Source organism: Notothenia coriiceps, unplaced genomic scaffold, assembly GCF_000735185.1.
Source record: "Notothenia coriiceps isolate Sejong01 unplaced genomic scaffold, NC01 NC01_scaffold00019799, whole genome shotgun sequence".
NCBI classification, from domain to species: domain Eukaryota; kingdom Metazoa; phylum Chordata; class Actinopteri; order Perciformes; family Nototheniidae; genus Notothenia; species Notothenia coriiceps.
In genome coordinates, this window is record NW_011352500.1 from 977,622 (window position 1) to 1,004,580 (window position 26,959).

Genomic DNA, 26,959 nt, shown 5'->3' on the forward strand with positions numbered 1-26,959 from the left:
AAGGACGCCTTTCAGGTTATTAGCTCCGGATTTTCGTCGCTCCCTGTCTCGGAAACGTACACGTCGAGGTTTCAAGATACCTTGTAATGGGGAGGTCCAATCTGAACGAGGGTTGAGGACGGACAAATAATTTGGAGCAATTTTTGTGTGAAGAAGGGACCGAAAATGTTGTCCACTCGGTGAACACGAAAATTTAAACCCCAATAAGAATGAATACAAAACATAAGCATACAATGCAGTACGTCCTTCTAAAGACGTCAGTTACACCGAAGACTAGACCCAAGTAACAGACACAACACGTACTTATGTTATGCGAGACAAAAACATACATACCATATACGATACAAAATATGGTCAAGCAACTACATGTTCGTGAAACAGTTGAGACAACAAAAAATTTCACACCCGATATATCTTTATTTTACCCTAACCTGGAACCTATCTTGGCGTGGGGGATGCTCAGTTTCTCAGACTTTACACTGTATAGTTTATACGTGTAACCTGAAATTACATTTGTATTGAGAATATATTATTGAAGGAATTGCTCCTTAACTAAAAAACGCAATTCTAATCGAAACTTGTAAAAACTTAACTTCTTATTCGTTTGTTGAGTTGAGTTATATTAGCTTCAGTCGATTAATTGACTCGTCTTAGACAGTTAGTATAAAGATTTAACTCTGTATGCCGACATACACAGTGAGGCCCAAATGACACTTCAAATGCCAATTTCAGGGGCTACACTGTGGTCAAAGTGTTCGTTACAAGCAGAGTGAAACAGCAGACCTCAGTGACCGTGTGGGTGTGTATGGTTGTCAGAAATGTGTTCTTTGTGGTCTATTTAGTCTAAATTATGTTCCCCTTAATTTCCTCAAAGTAGAAATGGGTCCGGGTTCTTATGGGTTAACAAGGAAATACCATACATGTTTTTTAAAGAGAAGACAAAAAATGAAAATAACTCAAATGTAAAAACATATCTAAAAATGTAATTAAATGGTTGAATAAATAAAAAATGCAATATTATGTAAGTTAATGTTTAATTGGCACAATACAAAAATGAATCAAAAATTAAGTGAAATATTAAATATAAAAAATGTATTGTATCTTCGTTTATTTGCACATATTGTATATATTTATTTATTCCTATACAATTTTTATTTTAAAAATGTTTTCATATGAATTCATAGTGTAATGTCCTGTTGCAAAACAAATTCATCCATTTCCTTTTCCTCCATCAAAAGTAAATGAACATAAGAGAACAAATCTGTGATTACATGAATAAGTAAATTACTAAATAAATGTACATTTAAAAATACTAATATAAAAAATAGACAAATCATGTGTCATGATATTAATATTTTTTTTATTCATGGTAACAGTTGAACATTGAAACTACATCATTGTTTATATAGCATCTATATATAAAATTAGTTATTCCTTTCGTTTAAACTGAGAACCATTGATATAGCTCTAAAACAGGAGGCGACTTTCCTCCACGTCGGTAGAGGGCGCTCTAATGCAGGAAGCTAACCGGAAGTTAGCATAGCAACTGACAACAGACCATCCTGCATTGAAGTGGTAGCCATACAAAACAACCCACAGTTTGGTAAAGATTCTCCCCTTTAATTGTATTATATTCAGTAATACCTTTAACTACTAGGGTCACTGTTGTTTCATAAGAACATGGGCAGGAGCAGGAGTCGGACTCCTCCAAGACGAGGTAAGAATACTTAGAAGTTATCGTTAGCTACCTAAGCTAATTTAGCTAACGTAAACACAACGCATGATGCTCATGATGATGCTACCGAGCTCCAAACATAACACGTTATCTTATTTCACAGTATAAGAAAGCAGACATTACCACAATGTGACAATTAAATTAACACATTCTAGAAAGTGCAGAATTATAGAAGCTATATCACGATAGATTTTTCTAATCTCGATTTTTATTATTTTTTCGTCTATTAGCATTCTTTTATTTTAGACCTCCATGAGTTGTGTCCTAACTCCTAAATAAAGTCTGATTAGAATTAAAAATGTAATTTTTAATACTTCTGTTTGAATCAAATACTCAACAGATACAAATAAATCTAATTTAATGACGAAGTTTGGTGCAAACATAGCATATTTCAAGCTATACACTTACTATGTTTACATGCATGCACACAAATGTATTTTTTTGGGGGGTTCTTTTTCTTACTTTGTATCTTCTTTAACTCTGTTTTATGTAGTCTATCAAGTACACCAAGTCAGTTCTTCGTATGTGTAAAACTACTTGGCAATAGACCTGTTTCTGATTGTGAAATACAGATGCAACCTGAGTCCAGTCTTTTAATCACATCGACTGATTTAAAGAGTGATATAAGAACTTTGATCTTTCCACGATGTTCCGTAAAAACATCACATTTTAGGAAACATTTGAGTTGGTTTGTGCTTGTTATTGTCAATTTAGATTACATCGTTTTAAAAAGATGTGACTGAATTTCCACACATTTGATCTTTCATTGCGGGGCAGGGTTTCAAACTATAAACTTTAAAAGCACGTTGGTTAAGATCAGCCTTACCTTATATGTAGATCTGTACAGTATTTTAATGTGTTCTTGCATATTCAGGCGGCCAAGTTCTACCTGAGGTCGAAAAGTTAAAGAGTAAAGGTAACGTGTCCTGAAAACAATGTAATATCTGTATTATATCAACAACAATATACATTTGCATGAAGAATGAATTGAAGGCACTCTTATCCACCAATTAAACAGAAATAGTATTAACTTAAATGTTCTTGCGAAATGGGCCGAAACATTCAGCTTCTCAGATGGATAGAGATGTCCTGCTTTTCTCTGTTTTATATCATATGAAAGTGCTTTTTTTATTTTATTTTAGTAACTGAAAATAAAAGACATTTAAAGACTTGGACTAACTGTGATTGATATTTCTGACTACTTTCAGGCATTTTAGAGACCCAATAGATTGATCAAGCTAATAATATAAATAATTATAATTGTCAGTCCTACGTGTGGCATACATTGCACTCTGTCTTTGCAAAAGAAAACTACAAATACACTTTAATTAGACACGCATGGAGCCAACAGATGGATGAGGTTAAGCCCTTTTTTAAATCACACCTCTTAATGGTGTGTGGAACACTGTTATTGTGTGGATGCCCATAAGGCTTGTTACATTTCTCAGTTCCCGGCTAATATGATCTCGTTCCCCTGCAGAGAGAAGGCGCTCCCGCTCCACTTCTCGGGATCGTGAGCGAAGGCGAAGGGAGAAGGAGCGATCCCGTTCTCGAGATCGCGAGCGCAGGAGAAGTCGCTCCAGATCTCCTCACAGGAGACGATCCAGGTGAGGAAACGTTTATGGAAGACTGGTTGGGATTTCTCTTAGCCACGTTTCTTTTTAAATTATATTTATGTCTGGAGTTCTTGATTCCTTTTATGATTGCAGTGTGCTATTTAGATTTTTAACACAAAAGTAGGATAAATATTACATTTGAGACTTAATGTGTTTTATATTGTCAACAAATATGAGTCTAGGTAATTGTCAAAGACTAGCTTTGTTTTGAATGATTGCAGTTCATCTATGGTACTATTTGCCTTTTGAGAACAAGCACATGTATCTGCAAATGAGACTTTGTGTTTGTCATCCATGATCCTATCCTCCCATGTTTTTGTGTGTTAATGAATAATGTGAATGCCAATTTATGAAATAAGTGCAGTATTACTGCTGCGGTAACACTGCAACAGGAGGCCACTTAACGTGTCGCAATGTGGGCCATTTTGCACCGCGATATATTTCTCTGTAGGCTCCTTTTCCCTAATTAGATTTGACAGTTATAACACGTATGCCTGGGGTAAAAGCAAACCCTTTAAGTGGTTGTCCTTTGCTGAACGATGGCATTGAAACCTGTATTGTTGCCTCCGTTAGACACTCAGACACCAAAACAGGGGAACATTAGGTCCAGGTATTAGACTTACACAAATGATGACCATTATATTCCCTTTAAGTTGCAGAAGCATCCTGCAGTTATTTCACATTTCCTCGTTCCCCCTGCAGGTCTCCCCCCAGACGCCATCGCTCCACATCGTCCGAACGGCGTGATGAGGACAGCAAAGAGCCGAAGGAAAAGGCTGCAAAGCCAATTCTGATCTCAGGTATTCAAATGTTAATGTGCCCCTAAATGCTATATTGACATGCATTTAAAAAGACTTTCAGCTTTGACAAACATTTAGGTTTTCGGCTAAACTTCAAAAGCATCCTTTCGTTTTCACAGAGGAAGACATGGAGGGCAAAACCGAAGAGGAGATTGAGATGATGAAGCTGATGGGATTTGGTTCCTTTAACTCCACCAAGGTGAGAGCACAGGGTGTCCTGTGGTGTGCAGCCACAAGGAGGCGCACTTTATTCCAAATACTGTTTTTTTATTCCACATTCCACTGAAGATAGACATACTGTTTGTTTTGTCCTTGCCTTTTTTACTTTCCAATTTGTCGTAGTTATGCTCTGAATTTTTCCAAACACATGGTGAATGCCCACAGTATCATTAGAGGTAGATCCTGATGATGTGACCGTGGTCTTGCTTCTATTGCAACATTTATCCTTATTTGACAATGAAGTGCTGAAATATGTTCTTATTTATAATATAACTCTTTTTCAATTGCTAACTTGGGGTAAAATATAACAATACAAAAACGATATTAAAACATCTGTTTGCAAACTCTTTCACGACCAATGCAGTGTAATCCAAGTCTCATGAATCTAGTCGTATGCTTACTACTTCACACATATGTCTCTAAAACCTTCCTATTTAAAACTCTTTGGATAATCAGTGTCATGTTACACTTGCTACTGTTTTATGTGTAATGGTATTGTTTACTGACCAATAACACAGTGTACATTATTTTCTTAATTAGGCATTTCCAACCGCTGTACATTTTTATTATACGTTTTATAGGAATACAGATTTGTTTTAAAGATTTTTATCTCCAGAAAATGATCCTCACAAATAAGTTCAGTGTAGAAACGAGCGGAGTCAAGCAGATTCTACTACATTTACAGAGTTCCTGCATATTCTCAGGGTCTTAAGTCACAACATTAATTTAAAAAATAAGGCAGAATTATTACTAAAATGTCTTAAATCAAAGTTTTATAAAATGCTTTGGTAAAGGATGTAGGGTTTTATGACTTGCAGTTTTCTGAAAAAAGCATTTTAAAATCTGAAAGTTTAGCTATTCGAGAAAAAAAGATTGGCATTTAAAAAAGTATTTGATCTCCTTAAACTGAAGAAACCCCTAATATTGTTAATATGTCAAAAAATACACCTTGCACTGTCTCATGTGATTCCTTTCAAACAGGGGAAGAAAACTGACGGATCAGTCAATGCATTCGCTGTCAATACTTCCATGAAGAGAAAATACAGGTATGTCAACAACAACAAAATAAAATAAATAATCCGGTTTGTATTGAGGTGTTTTTTGTTAGCAACAGACAGTTTTTGAGAATAGTTGCACAGGCTCCTGTTCTAATATATAGTGATTATTTTTCAGGATTTTCTTTGAGCCCCTGTTGTCGATAAGGTGTCTGAGTACGAGTGTCAACTTTTCAGAGCGCTCTCAGCATCATCCACTGTTACTTTAGCCAATCACCTTTTGCAGGTGTCTCTATGCAGAGATCCCGGCTCCCCTATTGGTGCTCGATGATGTAATCTGCAAGTGTTGCGACGGTAACAGTGATGTAATGTTTTCCTATATATATATTTTTTTTTAGGCAATACATGAACAGAAAAGGTGGATTCAACAGACCACTGGACTTCATCGCCTGAAAGTATCGACAACTCGTGAAACTCACCTTCGTACTCCTTCTTTATAGTTGTGGATGATATTGAGCTGTTTCTTGTTTTGTGTTATGCAACATTTATGTATATACTTTTTAAATCTCCTATCAACACTCGGCTGTGACTGATTATTGATAGCGGACACAATATGTGGAGCTTTGTGTTGTTGAGGTGCCTGGTCGGTTTTATTTGAAATAAAAGCAGTTTAAATATGTGTGTTTGCAGTTCTTATTATAAGAATAAATAAAGCCAAATGTTCCTGTTGCATTTGCCATGATGTGTGGTAACTTTTAATTTTCTAACAACAACATTTAGCTATTGTACATTTTGATTATAACATGGTGTAGTGTGAATGAATGTCTAAATGCAGCTAATTCTACACTTAAAGACTTGGGTATGCGTGTGTTGCTTGCTTGCTTGCTTGTGTGTTTGTCAAGTTGTCACCATATTTAACCTAATTTGATATTTTTCTACAAGCCTATGCTATGGAGTGGTGTGCAATCCATTTATTACATTTAGTCCTGGAGAACGCAGTATGCAGCAGAATATCCTATCCCAAGTCGTCGTTAGTGTAGTAGGTCCAGTGTTTATATTGTTCCTACTTTAAATATGGACATCCGTCAGATTTTAAAGCAGGCTTTTGGCTAATATCACGTTTCACTATGCAGTGCGCCTGCGCAAATGTATGCTTTGTGATAGGACATTGAGAGTCCAATAATAAGAGAACATGTGATTCCGGCCAACCACTGAGCACGAAATTAGACAAACAACATCATGGCAACCAATCCTCGCCGTACACCGCGAACCAGCATGGCAGAGAGGCGTGTCGCCTGTCATTGAGCGGGCGTTGTCACTTTAGCTCGTGGGCATTGCAACCAATAGCATACAAGTTTACCAGCAAACAACCAATCACAGGATCCGACTGTTGAATGCAGAAACTGTCACCATCTTGGCTCAATGCTGTGCGCTTTTGCTAATGTGAATTAGAACCAAAATGGCGGAACAAGAGCCCCAGTGGCAGTTGGTGACGAGGCGTTGGTGATTGACGGCATGCATATCCAGTAGGAGCTTGACTGGTTATGTCCAGTAGCCAATCGTATCGCAGTATACGGGAGCTTTGTGGTGAAGTCGGCTACAGTAGTTAACTGACGTTCAGATCAACAAGCCACTATTTTGGAAGCAGTTTGATAAACACTCACTGTTCCTCAGTTGATGTCAGTCAGCTATCTGCGTTTCCAGAGAGACATATCAGCGATAAACCAGCACAGAACTAACCAGCCACATAGCCCTGAACCGATAAGGTTAGAAGACTCCGTCGGTTGAACTTTTCAAGACAACTAGCTCGTGTTTTTTTTATCAATTTTTACACCAACTGACGGCCAACGGTCGTTTTTTTTTTGATTGACCTAATCTTTTACATCAACCGAGCTAGCAGTTTTTATCGTGTTAACGTTAGCTCATTTTTGTTTCGACAAAAAGGAACAATACTCGGTTTTATTTGTATAAGTCAAGCAAGCCGTTTTGTTTTGTCAACAAGCTATTTTTTTCATCGAAGAACTACAAAACCAACGATATTAATCACTTTGCTTGAAAAAAAAGGGCTAAAAGTGTTAGCGTTGACAAGGCACCTAACACTAATCCCTTGAACCGTTTAAACAGTCATTAAAAAGAGCCTGTCTTTTAACTGAATGGTGCTGATTTTAGTACATTTAACTTGAACATAACAGCGTTTGGCTCTAGGAGTAACTGCCTTTTTTTAAGGAAATAACTAGAACAGCCACCAGGGTGTAAAAAGGCGAGCATTGGTAGAACCTGAGGCAAGTTGTGTACATCCAAGGAACCCCTCATCGGATTGTTACATTAATATCAGTGTTATTGTGGAAAATGGCGGCGATCGGAATGGTGCAGATGTTGATCGAAGCAGCCGAGTATCTTGAGCGCAGGGAACGAGGTAAAGTGTATTGTTTTCTACAATCTATGTTGTGTACAAGAACAATTACAATCACACCCCTCCCCCTCAATCATGCTTATGTAGGCAAGCTATTTTCAATCCTGTTGCAGGCAACCCTTTATTTCTTTTTACATCCAAGTAATCGGAGCCATGCATTCACAAATGCAATGAATTTTGCACATCAATCAATGAATCAATATTCTGACATTTTTGGGAAATATTGCAAGTACAAAAAACACGTGCATTTGCCTTTTTTTGATGAATAAGAAGCATATTGTGCATGTGTAGTTAGATGTGCAGGGAGACATTGTTTTCATGGAGGCCCCTCCTTTCCCTCTGTTGTGGTTTGGTTGTGGGGTTTATTCCAGTTCAAGATGACATCATTGTCCAGGCTGAGGAGAGAAAATACTGTATAAAGATACTGCATGAAATCCATCCATTGCATGCTGCATTTAATCACAAGACATTGCTACTGAATTCTTAATAGGCTTAAGATGAAATGTGGCACATTTTGCTGTACTACTGTTGTCAGTTTAGCATATTTTCACTGTGGCTATATTTTGCATTGCCATATATATATATATATGGACACGTGATAACTATGTTGTTTATTTGCTTGCAGAAGCTGAACACGGCTATGCCTCCATGCCACCCTTCATCAGCAGCGGAGAGACGGAAAGCTTGAAAAGGAAAAGCAAAAGCAAGAAAAACACAAGTAGCAGGTAAAGGCATATCAGCTCCTCATCGTCAGAAAACATGTTATCATTATTCACCCCTTCATTAAGGCGCTTATACTAGCCCCTCTTCAAGTGTGTCCTGAGTGCAGCAAGATTAATGTTTCCTGCTTTGCTGTGTGCACATTTAAATTATTTTTTGGTTCTGCTATTAGAAATGTATCAAACCATATTCATATGAAATTCTAATCGCTACAAAATTGTGCTTGACATAACAGAAAAAGGTCCTCTGGTAAACAAGACGTGGCTTCATGTAGCCACACAAGTCTTTTAGGTTAAGGCCCCCCTTGTCCTCTTCAAAGCATTTGACTGACCGCAGCAAACATCAGTCTGGCTTAAAGCAAAGGGTCACACTGTAAGGCAAACTGGGTCAGTCAAGGTGACTGCAGAAGACATGTCAGTGAAGGAACACGTCCTCAACACTCCAGTCAATGGACACTTCTGCACAAACACAGAATTCCATCAATCAATCAGATCGGGACAGATTTATGTTTCGCCCACACCCCACAGATCAATGCAAGCTGCCGGAGTAGATTGCAGCTTGGATTTCATGCAATTATGAAAGTGCAGCACTGGTGGAACCTTATTCTAAACAACCTTAAAGTGTGTTTATTAAAGCTGCTCAAAAAATATACATTTTCCTAAAATGGTGGAGCATGTTAATCTCAGCAGTTAAAATATAGAAATGTCCTGCTACTTCTGCTTACACAACAAGACATTTGATCATATCCTTTTGGACTTTGAGAAACTGTGATGAAAATGTTCCACTATTTTCTGACATTTTCTGACAAAACCATGATATATATTGAGAAAATGATGGTCGAATGTATCATTAATAATCCTCAATTGCAAACCTAGTTTTTATATCCACAAGTGTTTTTGCACTTGAGACTCCCTAAATGAAAACAACAGAAGGAAACAGCTAATTGATGCCACAAAAGAAAGATTTATGCTTGATTTATGTCGGAAAAGTCTTTTTTTATTTTAGATATAAATAATATGTTATAAAGTCTGAACAGTGACATTAGGGCACTTGCTCCAACAGCAGGCATACATGGCGACCCACTATACTATAGCATGCCTTCCTTCTTCAGAAAAAGAAGGGCCGACTGATTTAAACACCTTCCAGTGTGTCGAGACGCATTTGATTGATGCATGTACAATAGATGCAATGATGTACTCGAGTTACAGAAGAGCAGAGTGGCAGCTAGCTCACTTAATGCATGTTAGCCCATTAAGATTGATTGTAGTCTCGGGTTGAACCCACATCAGGTATGTTGGTTTGAAGGCACACCATCCATCATCCAGCCAGTACTGGAATGAATGCGGAACACTTGACCTGAAGCATATTACTGTAATTTTCGGACTATAAGGCGCACCTGAATATAAGCCGCAGCAGCTAAATTGAATGATGTGTACATATATAAGCCGCACTGGACTATAAGCCGCAGGTGTTTTAAGGTTTAATTACCATATGTAAGGGTTCGTGCACAGAGGGGATTGTCGGGAAAGAGATGGCTGTTTGAGGAAGCTCCCATTTATTAACATTAGAACAAACAAGTTGCATATTTGCATANGACAGGTGAAAAGTGAATTACAGTAGTCTAACCGGGATGATATGAATGCGTGGACAGCCATTTCAAGCTCTGCATGAGACACAATGGACCTGAGTTTAGCGATGTTGCGGATGTGGAAAAAACAGTTGCGGGTCAGTGAGGAAACATGTAGTCATTTTATATATTAATAAAGATATATCAGAATAAATTGTCTAAATGAAATAACCTCATGGTAAAGCCTATTGTGTACCTTTTGTGAAAGTACTGAGTATTTCCTCATCTTTTCTAAGCAAATTTCTGAAAATCTATGGTCAGTTTTAGCTTGTTATCAATTCAGACTATGTTATTGTGGATTGCAATATCGTGAAATATAAGATTTTTTGCTTGTTTATGTTATTCCATTGTTTTGGTTTGATGAATGACTACATAATAAACTGTTAGACTGCTAAATTATAATTAGATAATTAATCAATTCTCTGTATGTCCCCTCCAGCTGATCCTCAGCCAGGATGACATGACGGTGGTCCTGAAGACTCTGAGTGAGAACCTGACAGAGAAGTCTGATGCTGTTCCACCTCCAGCTCTTCCTTCTCCCTCCACTGATCTATCCTCCGACACCGTATCCAACAAAGAGTCCATGGGCTCCGGAACCACCGGACCAGCCAGCAGTAAGCAGTCTTAGTTCAGCATCACGATGTATTTAGTCATTTAAAACATTTGAACATTGGATACAAATGCTCTATGGGCAGATACATACATACGTCAGTCCTCTAAATGAACATTTTAGCTCAGAGTTTAAAGGGTTAAGGTGAGCCTTACACAAAACAATCCTAGAAAAGTTAATGACATTCAAAATGTTCTTTATACTTTTAAAGGGGACATATAATGAAAATCTCACAGCTTCAGTGCTTGTGTACATACATTTTGAAAAAGAGATGTGGGCAGTCTGGGTACAAAAAAACAAGGGATAAAAAAACATATTTCTCTTCCGTTCCTCTGTCAGATACAAGCTCTTTATAATAAAAACAATCTCCACTTACATCTTGACACCTTTCTTTGCCAAGGTTCACCTTATTTTTCTTGCAAGCCAATCAGACTGGACTTTTCTGAGGCTTAAAGAGACGAGTGATTATTCAGACAGAAATTATGAGAGAAATAATGTGTTGGTTGTTTTTACATTAGAGAATCCAAACATATTATAGTAGAAACCTAAAAAAATATATAAAACTGAAAATATAATGTGCCCTTGAAAAAAATATCTACAAACGAATCAACCTCTTTTTAAGAATGTTTGTTATTTGTGCTGTGTCATTTGTATAGGCAACACAGTGGTGACGGCTGCTGTTGTGGAGCCCAGAAAAAAAAGCAAGCTGAAGAGCACACTGAAACTAGACTTCAAGTTCGACTCAATGACACTTGTCTTGTATAGCCCTAATGGGAATATGGTAATGCATACACATACACACACACACTTGCATGCACACACACATGTATACACACCAAGTGATGTATGAAATGAGGCTTGTTCGACCTAATTTTACAAAACCTGCATAGCGAACTTGTTCTAATCAAATGTTTATGTCACTATCTAGTTACTAACGCTAGATTCACACGATGAGCAGCTGAAGTTGGCCGAGTTTACTCTGGACACCATCTCCACCTCCGTCCACATGTTCTCCGACAGCTCCATGAAGGCCTCAGTACGACTGGCTGCCTGCCTTCTAGATGACAAGAGAACCAGAATCAAAATGGTCACCCCGAGGTACTGGGAAACACACAACAACAAAAAACACACCGCACACACACATACAGTATATCAGTATAGATCAAATGTTTTTTACATTGAGACAGAGCCTTTACCATCGCAGCCCCCTTCCTCTGGAATTCAGAGACTGCACTGACCTGCCCACCTCCAAAACACTGACAACAACTCACCATTTCAAAGTGATCCATGTTGTCCTGCTGCTAAATGGAGAAGAGAATACAATTCGATTGCTCAATTTCATTTGACTTTTTATCTCATTTCCTTTCCCTCTGTAAAGTGTCTTTAGGCACCAGATAAAGCGCTTGATAAATCAAATGTATTATTATTATGGTATATTTCATCATGCCTGTGAAATATTTAGTTAACATTTCACAATAATTGTAATAAAGTATTACACAATATTATAATAATAATAATGAAGACAATATAATCTAATATCCTCGTTTGATTGATGAGATTTTATAGTTGTCGTCCCCGGGATGGTTTGTGTGATCTTATGAAGAAAACCTATATACTGAATATAGAAAAACATGATCAGACGTCTGAGCCTGTAACACATGAATATCATACCAAAGATATCATTTAGGTCAAATGAAATGTAACTTTGTTTATTCCTCTCGTGCTTTGTTTTCTCTAGGATGATTGCAATGCGTCCTGGTGCAGAACAGAACATGATGGTGGAGGTGAACTATCGTCAGGGCCGTGAAGGCACCACTCTGGACACGCTGGTGCAGGACGTGTACCTGTGTGCCAGCATGGAGTTCCTTCACATCGTGGCAGACATCTTTCTCAATGCCACCCAGCAAGGGTTTGCTCAGGCGCCACAACCCAAGACCAGTACTGGACCGGGAGAGAGAAAGAATATAAACTCCTCTACAACATCTAAAGAGTCCAGTGAGTTTACCAAATCAGTTTGAATGAAGTTTAAGTTGTTTTTTATTCACCATCATTACGCTATCTGCAATGTATCAGATACAGCAAAGTGGTGAGCATGTGGATGAAATAATAACCTTTTTTTTAAAATAAGAATTCAAATAATCTGACTTACTTTTACCCAACTTGAACTGATGTGTACTCCATGACACTCTCTGCCGCTTTCAGCTGTGGCTCCAGCTGTGGTTTCAAAGACAGAGATTAATGTTATGGTGCGCAACCCGGAGATTGTGTTTGTGGCTGACCTGACGCGCGCCGACGCTCCGGCTCTGGTGATGACCACGCAGTGCGAACTAGTGATGAAGAGTAGTGCAGAGGGATCACAGATGACGGCTGTTATCAAGGAACTCAAGGTTTGTATGAGCATGTTTATGTAAGCCGCAAAATGCAGGTTGTGTCTTAAGTGCTCTCGTATGCAATATAAATGTTCTGGTTGTTACCGTAGGTGGTGGCGTGTCCATTCTTGAGAGAGAAGAGGAAAAACAACGTAACGACAGTGCTACAGCCGTGTCAGGTTTTCTTCCAGACTTCTCAATCCCTCACCTCCCCTCAGGCTATGGAGGTCTCCATCAATGCTCTAACATTAAAGGTAATTCTTTTATTAGTTAGGCTACCCCTTTCAGAATTATATTTTTGAAAGGTCTGTTGTTTAAATTATACTAATTTTCAGTACGTTTCCATCTAGCCATTGTCGATAATAAATTACTTATTAGGAAATGAATTGCTTTTTCTTAAATATTAACTGAAAGAAGTGAAGAGATCCCTACCTTAACAGGAGATCAAGTTGTTTCCCTTTTTATCCAACTACCTTGTACGCATTCATTTGATCAAAAAACGCAGAAAGTCAACCAGTATGTTCTGGCTACAACATCATAACATCATTCAAGTTTCCCTTTCAAGTTATAGTACCATCTCCAGACAGTGTTGTTTAAGGAGTAGCATAGAGTTTTAAAATTGGCATATTTTCTAATAATTGATGCAGGTTAGGCACGATACGTTTGTATCAGCCAGCAGAGATGTCAATTGTGGCATCAAGTCAAAGAAAAGATTAAGAAAAATAAAGTTGACACTTTGTATGATTAGAAACGTAGCTTTGAACTAAGTACTTTGTATAAAACATTATGTGTCTGCTGTTTGAATCTCTGCCCAGGTATCTCCAATCATCATCAACACAGTGATGACCATCCAGTCTGCGCTGACTCCCACAGCGGAGACCCCCGAGGAGCTGGCCAGTCCGATCCCTGTGGACCTGTGGAAGAAACGGGGCTGGAAGGAGCTTAAACTGTGGTTCCTAGAAGAAGAGGGGGATGAAGACACAAAGTCACTGGCCCCACTGATACCAACTGGAGAGTCATTACAGGTAGGTGGCTGCTTTGACGTAAATGATAATACCTTATGATATTTTTTTTGCAGTTTTTATTTATTTCTAATTGTTTATTTCTACTCTTTTCATTTCTACTTATGTGCAATTCCTTGTTTTTTATGCTGCTACAATGCAAACATTTCCCAATTTGGGATCAATAGAGTACATATTTTCTAATCTGTGATCACAGTCATACCAAAAACTCTTGATCAGTGTTTTTTTAATCTGTACACTGAATAAGAGTTTGAGGCATTATAACAGGTTATGTCATTTCATGGCTATCCCTGCAGGTGACCATTAAATCGATCTGTCTGACTCTGGAGGCTGGAGTGGGACACCGCACGATCCCAATGCTCCTGATCAAGTCCTCCTTCCATGGAGACGTGGCAAACTGGTCCACACTTATTAACTTACACAGCGTGCTCAACCTGGAGGTAAACCACACGGACACTATATTTCTTTAACCTTATCCCAAGACCTTATCATAATTCTAAAAGTCAAAAATAACTGTAAAATATGCTGTTGTTTTCTGTCTTTTTGGTTAATAGGTTCACTATTACAACGAGGTGCTGGGAGTTTGGGAACCGCTGCTGGAGCCCTTAGAAGATGAGAAGGATGGTTTTAGATCATGGACTCTTGAACTGAAGGTACTGATATACTGTACATAAACACAAACAAACCATATATATATATATATTATATATTCATTTCAAATATGCGCACAGTGTATAACATTTTTATCTTTCCTATAACCAGATGAAGAAGAAGCCAGTGAACTACATAGGTTCAGATGAGGTGGATTTTTATGTCCCAGACTATAAGACAGTCATTGTCATCAGCAGTAAAGACCAGCTCAACATCACCCTCTCCAAATGTGGGCTGGCCATGTTGAGTAACTTGGGCATGGTAAGAGAAGGGATGTTAACATTTTAACAGGAAGTCAAAGGATAGGCGGTCCTCTATAATGTGTTCTTGTCTCTCTCTCTCTCTCTCTCTCTCTCTCTCTCTCTCTCTCTCTCTCTGCAGGCATTTGCAGAGGCTGCCAAACAGACAGCTGACTCCTTCCAGAAGGATGAGGCTCCCTTCATAGTGAAGAACCGCCTCGGCCTGCCAGTGTCCGTCCGCCACAGTGAGATGTTTTGTCCAATCGGCCAGCAGGGCACCAACCGCACAGTTGAGCTGGAGGATGGGCAAACCCTCGGGTTGGACTATTTGACCACAACAGACACAGACCAGTTCTCAGCCATGATTTCCTTGAGTGGAAGAGAGTACTACATACAGCCCAGTAAGTTAACCCGTTTATGGAATCATACTGTAAAAAATATTTTAAAGTAAATCATTATTTGCGTTATCACCAGTTACACATTATTGCCAACAGTCTATACACCTGAACATCAGCAGGAGAGGACTCTTTAAAGTAGAGACACTACATACTGATATACGTTAGTTCTACATACTGATATACACCTGAACATCAGCAGGAGAGGACTCTTTAAAGTAGAGACACTACATACTGATATACACCTGAACATCAGCAGGAGAGGACTCTTTAAAGTAGAGACACTACATACTGATATACACCTGAACATCAGCAGGAGAGGACTCTTTAAAGTAGAGACACTACATACTGATATACACCTGAACATCAGCAGGAGAGGACTCTTTAAAGTAGAGACACTACATACTGATATACACCTGAACATCAGCAGGAGAGGACTCTTTAAAGTAGAGACACTACATACTGATATACACCTGAACATCAGCAGGAGAGGACTCTTTAAAGTAGAGACACTACATACTGATATACACCTGAAAATGAGCAGAACATGTCTTCTTTAAATGTTGTTTAAACATTTACATATCGTTAACATTTATAAAACTAAAAGCAGGCAAGTTTAGTTGAGTCTAAATCCTCCCTTTCAAATGAAGAGCTTTAACCTCGATCTTTACAAATAATCTAAGGCTGCTCTAAATGAATAAAATATATCAGAGAATTGTAAGAAAGTGAATATAAAGAGTAGCAGACTCTATTTTACACTGGAATCTCGGCCAAAAGACCCTTTCACTATAAATATCCTCACAACAAAAAGCGTATTGTTTGCTGGTCTCATTTCATGTACAAAATAAACCAATTATAAATTGAGCTTAACGGTAATGACGAAAATGTCAGTCTGATCTTGTGCTTTTCAGACGTCAATACTTCACCAAGTGTGAAACGTTGTTGTTAGTCCCCCTGACAAAAAAACAAGATATACTTTACTATTTTTAAATGTTTAATTTCACGCCTGGTCAGCTTAACTAAAACAGAGAAGCAGTATCAGTCTTCTCAACTAGGAAATTGATGTCATTTTGTGGATAAGCTACGTTTAAGGAACATTTTAACATGCAAAGTGTTTTTATCATTCATCAAAATGACCTTCTCAAGCACTCATGCATTGAAGCAAACATCCCACAGAGATGATTTTCCTCCGTCTATTTATTATCCCTCGTTGCTTCAGTCCCACAACACGCCACCTCTCAGCATTTTCTACAACTAAAGGAACACACTATCACTTCACCTTTTCCATACAAACAGCAAGAAAACACACAGAAATCACCTTCTATGTCTTTGTCTCAATAGTTTCCTCTATTTATATCTTACTTTGTATTATCCCTGGTGTCATGATCAGCGGCACCATATGGCACGCAGCGTGGAGAAACGTCAAGCCTTCAAACTCACGCGAAGCATATCGATGACGCACCATATGTTTGCTGCCATGGTCCTTTTGGGGAAGTGTGTGCATCATCTCAGTGTTCGTGTATGTGTGTGTGTGTGTGTGTGTGTGTGTGTGTGTGTGTGTGTGTGTGTGTGTGTGTGTGTGTGTGTGTGTGTGTGGATTTATTAGAGGCTCTAAACGACTGTCCCGTTTCCTGTCAGTCGATAGCTAAAGTGAAACTGTCAGCTTAAGAACATATCCATTTCCATTTAACGCCCCTTCAGTGACACCTCGCCTCCAGGAATCCCAAAACCCAGGAGAAACAGTGTGTGTGTCCGTGTTGATACACTCACAAATAACTGAATAATAACTACCAGATTACCAGAGTTCAAGGCATAGCTGCACTCTAGAGAGGGATCTGACTCGTTACATTATGCCATTAAGGCTAAATGTCAGTTTTACCATATTACCATTCAATGTCATGGAGTTTTCCCTCGTTTCTCTTCTACAAAAGTTTCCAAATAGGGAAGTAGGGTCGAGGGAAAACCCAGGCTCGACAAATGATGTGCTGCAGAGGGTAATGTGTTTTAAAAATACTCATTGCTCAGCTAGTTTGGAATTTGGAGTGTCCTATCAGGTCATCTGGCTAATAGGTTCAATATTCACTCTCTTTTAGCTCCATTTTTGGTCTCCACCAGTTACTGAGGGAAGTATATCTATATATTTCGTATCCTATTCATCATCAGTGACACTGTTTCTTGTAAATGAAGTAGTTAAAACTAGCGCCACCAACTATACAAGCTACTAAGGCATTTATGCAACAGTAACATGTTCAAGATTCAAAGGTTTTCATTTTCGTATGCACAACATCTACCATGTAGTTGTTTGCAATGGAAATCTTAAATTCCAGGCCACGCCAAAAGTGAAACATGTAATAGACATAAGGAAGTGCAATACAAAATAGTGCAAGCAATACAATGGTCCAAGAAGAGATAGGATAAAACATACATTTTAATAACCAGAGCCAGTTTCACTGTTCTTTAGAAACAATACTTCCTTACTTTTACCAGTATCTGGCCAATGTAGGTCATTTAGCTCAATTTCTGTTCTCCACCAGTTACCGAGGGAAGTATATCTATTAGGGATGTAATGATACCAAAAACTCACGGTACGATAATATCGCGGTAACAAGTCCACGGTACGGTATTTATCGTGATATTGAAAAAGAAAGAACAAATATTTAAAAAAAAAAAAAAATTGGGAACAATTTATTTTGACATTTATTTATTTTTTACTTGAAAAAATGTTCTTTATTAAATAACAAATCTGATTTGTACAGCATTTTAGTAGGATAGTAGTATTTTAAAGTGTCAAAAACAAAGTGACAGTAACAGACTGGAACAAGAACAACCAGTGTTTTTTTACCTACTGGTTAGTACCAGTAGGTAAAAAAACACTGGTTGTTCTTGTTCCAGTCTGTTACTGTCACTTTGTTTTTGACACTTTAAAATACTACTATCCTACTAAAATGCTGTACNTCGACGACCCAGACTGCCTCTGTACGTCGAGACGTATAGTTGGACTTCGAGGCGGGAGACAAATCGCTCGGACTTGCCATACGCGTTTTACGCATATAACTTCACAGTACTGCGTTAATTTAGTATGGGAGCACCCCGCGCGACGTACCACCAACCGAATTCTTAACTCCTTCTGTAGACTACCGAATATCTATCTTTTTAATGTATCATGGTTAGACCACCGCAAGTCCCCTCAGAGTTTTTGGGTGTGGGCTTCGTGTGCCTAGGTACGTGTCTTTTCGCCAAACACAAACGCAAGTCCCCTAAATTTGCCTTTTTTTCCACTAGTTTTATGTATACATTTTGAAAAAAGACATAAACCAGAAATTATAATGTACATGGAATAACTTTTTGTGATCACACTAGGCCTTTATAGTTAAACACTTAGGAAGACACACGTACACAACATAATACGCATTAGTCGCGACAGTTTATAAAAACCGAGTGCTCCCGCGAGGGCAACCGCGGGTGCGAACGGAATGCACGCAACTGCACTCAACAAAAAAATCTGAGCACTCTTGACCTCCATCGGATAGATATATGTCAGATCCTATCATATACGTCACCATCCGCCTCGGCACTGCGTACAAGTTATCGAGGGGTCTTTTTGTTGTGTTCGACAATCGAGAATCGTGAGTCTCGAGTGTCGAGAAGTATAGACAAGTCTTTGATCTGTTTTCAATTTGTTTATGTTTGGTGTATGACAGACAGTACCGCTTAATTGTCAGCGACCAAATAAATACAGACAATATCCGCAACAACACCCGTCACACCTGCCAGCCTCGTAAATGTTTGGTCGCGGCGGTGACGGACTCGGTATCTGATTACAGGTCATTGTAAATTTGGGCACATTATAGGAGTCCCTAGTATTGTGACGACAATGAATAGTTAAATGAAAAGAAATGTAAACAAATGGAGGGAAAATAAATAAAATCGGATATACATACAATATAAAACGATGTCAAACAAAAAATGACACCCTGATATAACAAACATATAATAAGAAAACAACACGTACACCTTTTGGTTGAGAAAGGAGAGGATGACATGAGAGGACAGAATAATCTAGTCACAAAGAGTTTAAAAAGTATGGTTCCTGTGTATTGGTATCTTTTTTGTGAGTGCCTGGTGGATTGAGGTGTTTATAGGTTTTAGTGTAGCAACAAGATCTTGTTAATGTTAGTGACTTTACTAGTCACAACCCGTTCAATGAAAATTTTCGATGATCATGTATCAATATCAATGAACGAGAGTTTTTTTCATTGATCAATGACAATAATCAATGATTTAATACTTTCATTGATCATTGTTCAATGAAATGAATTTTTAGTATTGTGTATTTTTACGTTCAAAACAACAACAAGACACCGTGGTCCATTCTCTTTTCTGTCGAGGGTGTAACATCGTAATAGTAATGCTTTAATCACCTTGGTTATTTTGTGTTTTCTTATACAAATCTGTAACCAACTCTGCCTACCCCAGAAACCCCTGATCAAAATATCGGGTACATGGTATATCAATCCACAAAAGTCCTCTAGCCGTAACGACAATAAGCCTACACCTGTTACGAAGACAGGACGGTGCAATGTAAAATGGCATTCGAAAAAACGCACGGAAATAGGGTGTTTACTTTTATCCGATAATAATAAAGGTTCACGTTTAGCCGACGACGAGAGCCGACATAATGAACGTAGCGGTAACACACCACAAACACGACCACGTCACTCGAACGGAACACACAATCGTTATCGTTCACAAGCTACACACACATAACAAGGGGTATTCGTTCTGTACGGGTTGAGACGAGAGCTAACCGAATGGGATTTACAATGGGTCCAATTGGTTAGTAGTGAAGGAGAGACCAATGAAAGTGAAAAGGGTACCACGACACTCTCCTTAGTGACATAAGCGGACATTTATGGTAGGCGTCCCTCTAAGCCTAGTCAGGCGTAGTGTATACGATGCCGCGCGCATTGACGTGGGTAAATTTAGTGTCATTGATATTGCCCATGAATTACTTATCTTGATCATTGCGATAATCAATGACGTATTCATCAACGCAAATGTCATTGCGCAATCGAGGTCTTGTGACTTTTACTATGTTTGGTTTACCGTGTGTACACACTACGGCACAACGTGACTCGTTTAAACAAAAAAGTACGCTATAACCTTAACTTTGGCAATATCGCAGCGAGCTACGGTCCTAATAACGGCGCTATCACGCCTATGAATTCTACATAAATAAATAAAGTTTACACTTTAAAATGGTTATATGAGTGCCTGGTGATCCCTCGAGTGCCCTATGCGTGGTCACCAGGCGCGCTGTGTAAAACTCTGTCGTGAACGATATCTACTTACGGAGAGAATTTGTACAAAATCAAACTATAGTTCCAGATCTGACATTCGGATGGTAGAGTATCGTAATGTCCTGAGATTATCAATAACATAACAAGATGTTGACTTTTAACTTAAATATTACTCATAGTTGAAGATCACATCGTACGGGGTGTGACATGTACAATAATCTATAAGAACAAAATAAGGATAAATCAGTCGGCACAAGGGAAAACCGAGCTCTTTGACCTGTCCGTTCGCTCTGTACTATCCTAGTTATCACCAATAATTTCTACCAACTGAGTCACAGACGAGAGGAAGCGCGTTAGTAGACCACTAAAAAGAAGACACGTCTTGGATGCTGTTTTGACCAAGCGTGCATGAAGACCGTAGTACTTTTAGACAAATTCTCTCGCATATGCGTGCTCTGTGTGTGTGTGTGTGTGACGCTTGTGTGACAGGTGTCGTGTGGGTGTGCGTGGAGTGTGCTCGGTTTGTTCGCGTGCTTTGTTCGGTGGTATGGGGCTGTGTTGTCGTGTGGTGTACGTGTGTGTTGGTATGACTAGTTCGTGGTATGTGGTAGCTGTAGTGGTTGGTTGTAGTAGGGTGTTTGTGTGTGTGACGGTAGTGTGCTAATTCGTTACTTGTGTCCGTAGTTTGGTGTCTCGTGTGTGTGTGAGTCGTAGTGTGACGTGGGAGTGTGTGTACTATCTCTCTCGCGTCCGGTTACACTTCACTCGCGTTTATGTCCATATCGATCAGATCCAGCTCTCCTGATCGGCCTTTATAGAGAGCACCGATCATTATTAACTATTAAGAGCCCATATTAGTCAGTTAAGATAAAGTGTTTCATTGTGTAAATAGCATTTAAGTAGTATTATTTACACGATAAAAAAGCATGTGCAGGGAAACACAGACGCAAACAATGATGGGTTTGGCTCTGACCTGTAGGGGCTTAGCTTCGGTCCAGTTGTCCTGCCGCTCTTCACAAATGAACACGCTGTGCTTGGTTCTGTTGACCAGCATGTAAAATGGCACGAAGGTCACGATGCGGGTCAGACTGAAACTGCTTGCGTCAATCTTCACACCAACCTGAGGTCACACAGAGGTCACGCAAATACACAGATGACACTCATGTACATTTCCAATAAGAGTTACAGACCAAAGTCATTTCAAATTCTATTAAATCTTACTCTTATGTGGGAAATCTTACCAAGTAGTCTTTGTATCGGCCTTTGCATTTCACATCTCCATAGCTACCAACTGTATCCAGGGAGAAATCATCGGAGAGGTCACTGTCTGATATCATGAGACGGACCTGAGGGATGAACATAATGACCACATTATTATGAACCAATACTCACTCTCAACTCAAATTAAAGTGTATATACAGTTTTTTTCAAACATGGACAACCTGCTCAAAATAAGCAGCAGACTTTTTCCCTGCGAGCATAGTTAAGTATGCCTTTTGATATTTGTTTCTGAGAGATATTACATTCATTGCTATCATTTTCACCATTACAATGCATAATACAAATCATTGTAGTTTTTTTTTTTCCCTACAAAAAGATCTCAAGATATCACATAAACTATTTGCTTTTATAATGTTATAAAATGTTTAATATATGAACCCCTTTACCTTATTGTTTTTCAGGAAGTAGCGAGGCTTGAAGGAGAAGAGCAGGGGCATGTCGTAGTCCAGCGGGTGTTTCCGGTGGATGTCGTCGGCCTTGTACTGCAGCAACCTGCCTGTTTTGTTCACCATCCAATATGGAGAGTGGATAGCCACCACCGCTTGTCCCTGGTTATATTCAACATGCACTGCTATGTCCAACTCAGGTCTCTTCCTCTCCGTATCCTCACCATCCTCTTCGTCATACTCTCGTAGAGACTGGAACACGATGAAGGTAATCTCCTCCTGGTCACTGTGGAGACTAAATGACAGGATAATGTGTTTAAAAGCACTTTGAATTGCCTTGTGTTGAAAGGTGCTATATAAATAAACTTGCCTTGCCTTGCCTTGCCTTGCCTTGCCTTGCCTTGCCTAACCCGAGGGGAAATTATGCTGCAGAAATCTAGACGTTATTGACTTGTCTTTTATACTTTGTATGTTAATAGATAAGGTAACCTGTGTTGTGGACTTTAAATCATACTACTCTGGGAGCTACAGTATGGCCTTTCCATGAACATAATCACATTTCAAAAATAACGATGGGAAAAAACTTCAACAATGAATGACATCAAAGTCCAACCTGTACTCAGAAGACCAGTCCTGATCCAAGTAGTTCAGTAGGCACAGATCGAGACTTGATTGGTTGATGACCGCAGTGTGAAGCTGGGCAGAGTGGCCCTGGTTCAGAGTGGCCTCAGGGGCAGAGACACCACTGTCCTGTTGAGCAGCAGGCAGAAAACAACACTGAGTTCAACAGTGAATCTGAGGTAACGGACTTTAGTAAGATCATAGGCCAAAAAGCTCAGCATTCATTCTGTTTTGAGTCTGTAAACAACACATGATGGTAGGTAGAAAAATCTGAAGATAAATATGAACTACAGTAATTTTCGGACTATAAGCCGCGCCTTTTTCCCCATTTTTCGACGCTGCGGCTTATATAACGGTGCGGCTAATCTATGGATTTTTACAGCTAACGGCCAATAGGGGACCTCCTAAATCTATGGATTTTACAGGTTACAGTCCACCACCTTTAACTCTATGGGCTCTAAAACCTGAGCGAATATGCCACTTCGTTGTGAGAGAAAGGGAGACAGGAGGAATAGGCTGCAGAGTGCATAGCATCATGTCGTGAGGGAGTGGTGTTCAGACGAGAGCAGACGGAGAGTGCCAGACTCGACTCGGAAAGCCGGCTATTGTCTCCTCCGTGACTACTAGTCCTCCTCGTCATGCTCAGAGTCTCCAAAGTCGCGCGCTTCTGAAGGTACGAGTACGTCCGGGCTGTGGCGGACGTCGCTTGCCGGACGAGCCGCACCTCTAAGTCAGCCACGCAAAAGACTACCAGTTGGTACCACGGTAGCTCTCTGCGACACCTGTAAAGTTTGTGTGACCCTCTACAACCCCCCTCTCCCACAAGGGAAAAGCGAAGTAGACACGGAAGGAGGACGAGAGCGTGTGGACACGGAATGGGGTAGAGAATGTTTGACTTCCCATACTACACAGACCCATCACTGGAGAGGTCACCGGTAACGCTACCTTTTCCTATATACCGAACTACAAAATCGTGTCAGGTTGTAAAGATGTTGATAATGCTAAAATACATAACCATAATTACGTTCAATATAATATTTTACAACCTACAGCCTAGGTTCTCGCCCAGTAAATATAATGCATAGCGGACTATAGCCGGGTCTGAAGCATAAAACGGAGTAGTATGTGTCAGTTAATAACAGGGACGAACTGTCTGACTCATTGAGACGTAATGTAAAGTTTGCATACGTAGTTCTTACGTGGTTTGTTCCGCGCCCTTTCAGGAATATTTGACGAATTTAACAGTAACTACTGTACCACATCAATCTTTGGGATTTTCAGACCTTTTGTCCGTTACGAAAGTTTTTACTTACCATCAGTTACACAGGTGTGAAACTTTCGTCTAAACATTTACATTATGTTTCGATGTGTAACTAATTTATATATAATGCGCATTAAAAGCATGATATTCCGCGTGTGACTTATATCGGCGTCGTCGATTTCAACTTACTACACATGTATATACATTCGGCGTGACCTGGATACTTCGGTGTTCCACAAATTACAAATAATGGTAACATTCCAGCAACGTGTCCTCCCCTACACCTTGCTCTACCCCGACAAACTCCTTCGAGGGTAAAAATTGTAAAGTTGTTTGTTCAAGTATAAACGTCATTGATAGTTCACAATGGTAATCACGTTATCATCGAGCTTGTACATGACACGACCACATTTGACATGCATAGTGTATGCAAAGTCTGTGTGTTTGAAAGTTGAAAGTTTGACATTTGCCACCGAGGCGCGGCAATGGCCGCACTAGATGTCGTCACCAAAAGTTGTCAACCATGCCCCTGTTTGATAGTAGCGAAGCATTACAGACAGACAGAACGAGAGCAGACAGAGAGCTGGGTGAGGAGCCAAGGTGAAAATGACGCGCGATTGGACAGAGTGAGAGAAAGGCCGGAGGTCGAAAAGGACGACCTTGGGCGGCGAATTTCCACCCCCCGNAAACAAAGTAGGCATTTTCTTTGTGCCACTGCATCTCACAAAAAAACAAGTACATTTAATAATCAGACCCCGCAATAAAATAAATCAAGTTTCACTTTAGTTTTTCAAGTATCTCAACTCAAACTCACTCACTCACTCACTCAGCATCATCAGACAGGATTTTTTTTAGGAATATGAGCATGTCCACATTTCCAGGTATTTATAAGCTGGGATGTTTGGGCGTTTATAATATCCCCTGCTGTGGAAAAAACTCTCTCGCTTGGTGCTGATGTTGCTGGGACAGCAGTGGTCGCATTAACCGAATATTTTTTTAACAATGACGGAAAAATCTGAAAGGAGTCTGTCATTTTGACAGATTATAACAAACTCGGAACAGCGCCAAAGTTTCCCCGCAGCGAGGCTCTGGTGTTTGCCGTGTTATGCATGCCCTCCAAAAGGAAATGATATAGTTTCCAAACCGTACTTTGCCGTACAGATCATTGAAATGTCTGGAAGTTTTTACTTTACGCTGTGCGCGCTCCCGCGAGGTGCATGCATATCTCGGTGGGCATGCATAACATGGCATAACACCAAGAAGGTGAGGCTTATTGACAGGGCGAGATATAAATATACTGTTGGTACTACCTTCCTCTGGGCACTTTCTTAACCACCACAATCTCTGTTTTTAGACACAGCGTTGACGGATGTGTTCCCAGCCTGGACCTCAACTATGGAGTGTGTGTTGATACCCTGACTCTGCATTCACCTCTATTTGTTTGCAAACACTCTTGCAGTAGTGGGAGCACGTCACCTTTAAATGGCCACTCATCTCCCCCTGGCTCTCACCATCAGATGTCTGAGCCCCTTAATGGTTTCACAGCAGCCCTTTTTACAGCCAGATATGTTTATAATGGTTGCCGCTGTCAAACGTGGCGACTCTGGTACCAACAAACCCTTCTGTTTTCCACTTTGCTCTACACACATTGGTCTGAACACAATTCAGAGACATTCCTGGGAACAAAGATGGGTTCATGTATGCCAGCTGTCCAATCAGGAAGGCCTAATTGCACACATTACCAAGGTTTCAAAAGCCAGTAGTGACACCTTAAATATATTTTCGGTACATGCAAGAGCTAAGAAACATCATTTGACAGTGACGGTTGCTGACAGGATGTTTATGATGTCTACAGCTATTAAAATTGAAACATGCTTTTTTATATATAACAACTGTGTCTGTTTGCACTTAAAATGTCAGTGTCTTTAAAGCCACGATTTGTTCACTCTTTTAATAACAGCTTAAAAATCGTTTTGACGAACGTCTGTTCTTGCTTGTTTGGGTGCAATCTCCCAAAAGAAGTGAGACACACCACCAAATATGTCCCTAATTGTTGTGAAGCTTGATCGTATTTATACAGAGAAAATGTTCTGATTTCCACTCTTTTATCCTACAGCTAATCTGCGTCAATTACTGGTGATTTACAGAGTTTCCAGATCACCAGAAAGCTTAATTGCTGCTAACTTCAGTACCGTTAGCTAGCTAGCTCAGTTAGCTTACGCTTCCAGGACCAGGAGCTCGCACATCAGAGAAACTGTGACTCACATATTCTCTAAAACAATGCTTAACTAAACAATGCTTAATAGTTTCTTCCATGACATGCTGCTTCCATTATTTCTGCGCAGCTTTCCTCCTAATTATGGCTATTACCTTTTAATTAGTTAGTGGCAAACACCTGCAGAGTGTGAGTGTTGCCTCCCGGGTTAGAAATCAGTCTCCCGCCCTTGCCCAGAGTCAGCAGGCAATCATGAATCTTAATCAGTTTTTTAGTAAACACGCAGCACAGAGCGGGTTTCACACGGCCTCGGGGTTAAAGCTGCAGACGGGGCTCGCATGTCAGTGACTGGAATACCTTTGGTGGCACACAGGTTGTTGTCTTCCTCACACACACACACACACACACACACACACACACACACACACACACACACACACACACACACACACACACACACACCTACACTACACACCTACTACCT

The 26,959-nt window shown here is 39.6% G+C and overlaps 2 protein-coding genes and 1 long non-coding RNA gene across 4 annotated transcripts in view; all 3 read left to right on the forward strand.

Annotated features, from left to right (window-relative positions):
• The first annotated feature begins 1,493 nt into the window (after window positions 1-1,493).
• snrnp27 (small nuclear ribonucleoprotein 27 (U4/U6.U5)) lies at window positions 1,494-6,044 on the forward strand. 2 transcript variants are annotated; one of them, XM_010779096.1, is made up of 7 exons: window positions 1,494-1,717; window positions 2,610-2,651; window positions 3,216-3,342; window positions 4,054-4,151; window positions 4,271-4,350; window positions 5,352-5,416; window positions 5,764-6,044. In XM_010779096.1, the coding sequence occupies exons 1-7, from the start codon at window positions 1,681-1,683 to the stop codon at window positions 5,816-5,818; spliced, it is 504 nt and encodes a 167-aa protein (XP_010777398.1). In that variant the 5' UTR covers window positions 1,494-1,680; the 3' UTR covers window positions 5,819-6,044. The 2 variants fall into 2 exon arrangements, with proteins under 2 accessions (XP_010777398.1, XP_010777399.1); XM_010779097.1 differs by lacking the exon at window positions 2,610-2,651 and having other exon boundaries at window positions 1,518-1,717.
• A 701-nt stretch (window positions 6,045-6,745) lies between these two features.
• LOC104952300 (uncharacterized) lies at window positions 6,746-8,476 on the forward strand. Its single transcript, XR_799103.1, has 2 exons — window positions 6,746-7,781; window positions 8,404-8,476. It is a non-coding gene; the product is annotated as an uncharacterized lncRNA (long non-coding RNA).
• A 2,094-nt stretch (window positions 8,477-10,570) lies between these two features.
• LOC104952299 (vacuolar protein sorting-associated protein 13A-like) overlaps window positions 10,571-26,959 on the forward strand; it is a 19,276-nt gene continuing 2,887 nt past the window's right edge. Inside the window, exons 1-11 of the mRNA XM_010779095.1 lie at window positions 10,571-10,739; window positions 11,392-11,516; window positions 11,664-11,833; window positions 12,474-12,730; window positions 12,938-13,122; window positions 13,215-13,358; window positions 13,920-14,129; window positions 14,423-14,566; window positions 14,681-14,779; window positions 14,889-15,038; window positions 15,159-15,417. Coding sequence (XP_010777397.1) covers window positions 10,586-10,739; window positions 11,392-11,516; window positions 11,664-11,833; window positions 12,474-12,730; window positions 12,938-13,122; window positions 13,215-13,358; window positions 13,920-14,129; window positions 14,423-14,566; window positions 14,681-14,779; window positions 14,889-15,038; window positions 15,159-15,417 — 1,897 coding nt within the window. The 5' untranslated portion in view covers window positions 10,571-10,585. The remainder of the gene's footprint in view (window positions 10,740-11,391; window positions 11,517-11,663; window positions 11,834-12,473; window positions 12,731-12,937; window positions 13,123-13,214; window positions 13,359-13,919; window positions 14,130-14,422; window positions 14,567-14,680; window positions 14,780-14,888; window positions 15,039-15,158; window positions 15,418-26,959) is intronic.

Coding starts and splice junctions, on each gene's coding strand:
- snrnp27 (XM_010779096.1), top strand. CDS start 1,681: ATGGGCAGGAGCAGGAGTCGGACTCCTCCAAGACGAG. Junction 2,652..3,215: donor CGAAAAGTTAAAGAGTAAAG/GTAACGTGTCCT, acceptor GTTCCCCTGCAG/AGAGAAGGCGCTCCCGCTCC. Junction 4,152..4,270: donor AAAGCCAATTCTGATCTCAG/GTATTCAAATGT, acceptor TCGTTTTCACAG/AGGAAGACATGGAGGGCAAA.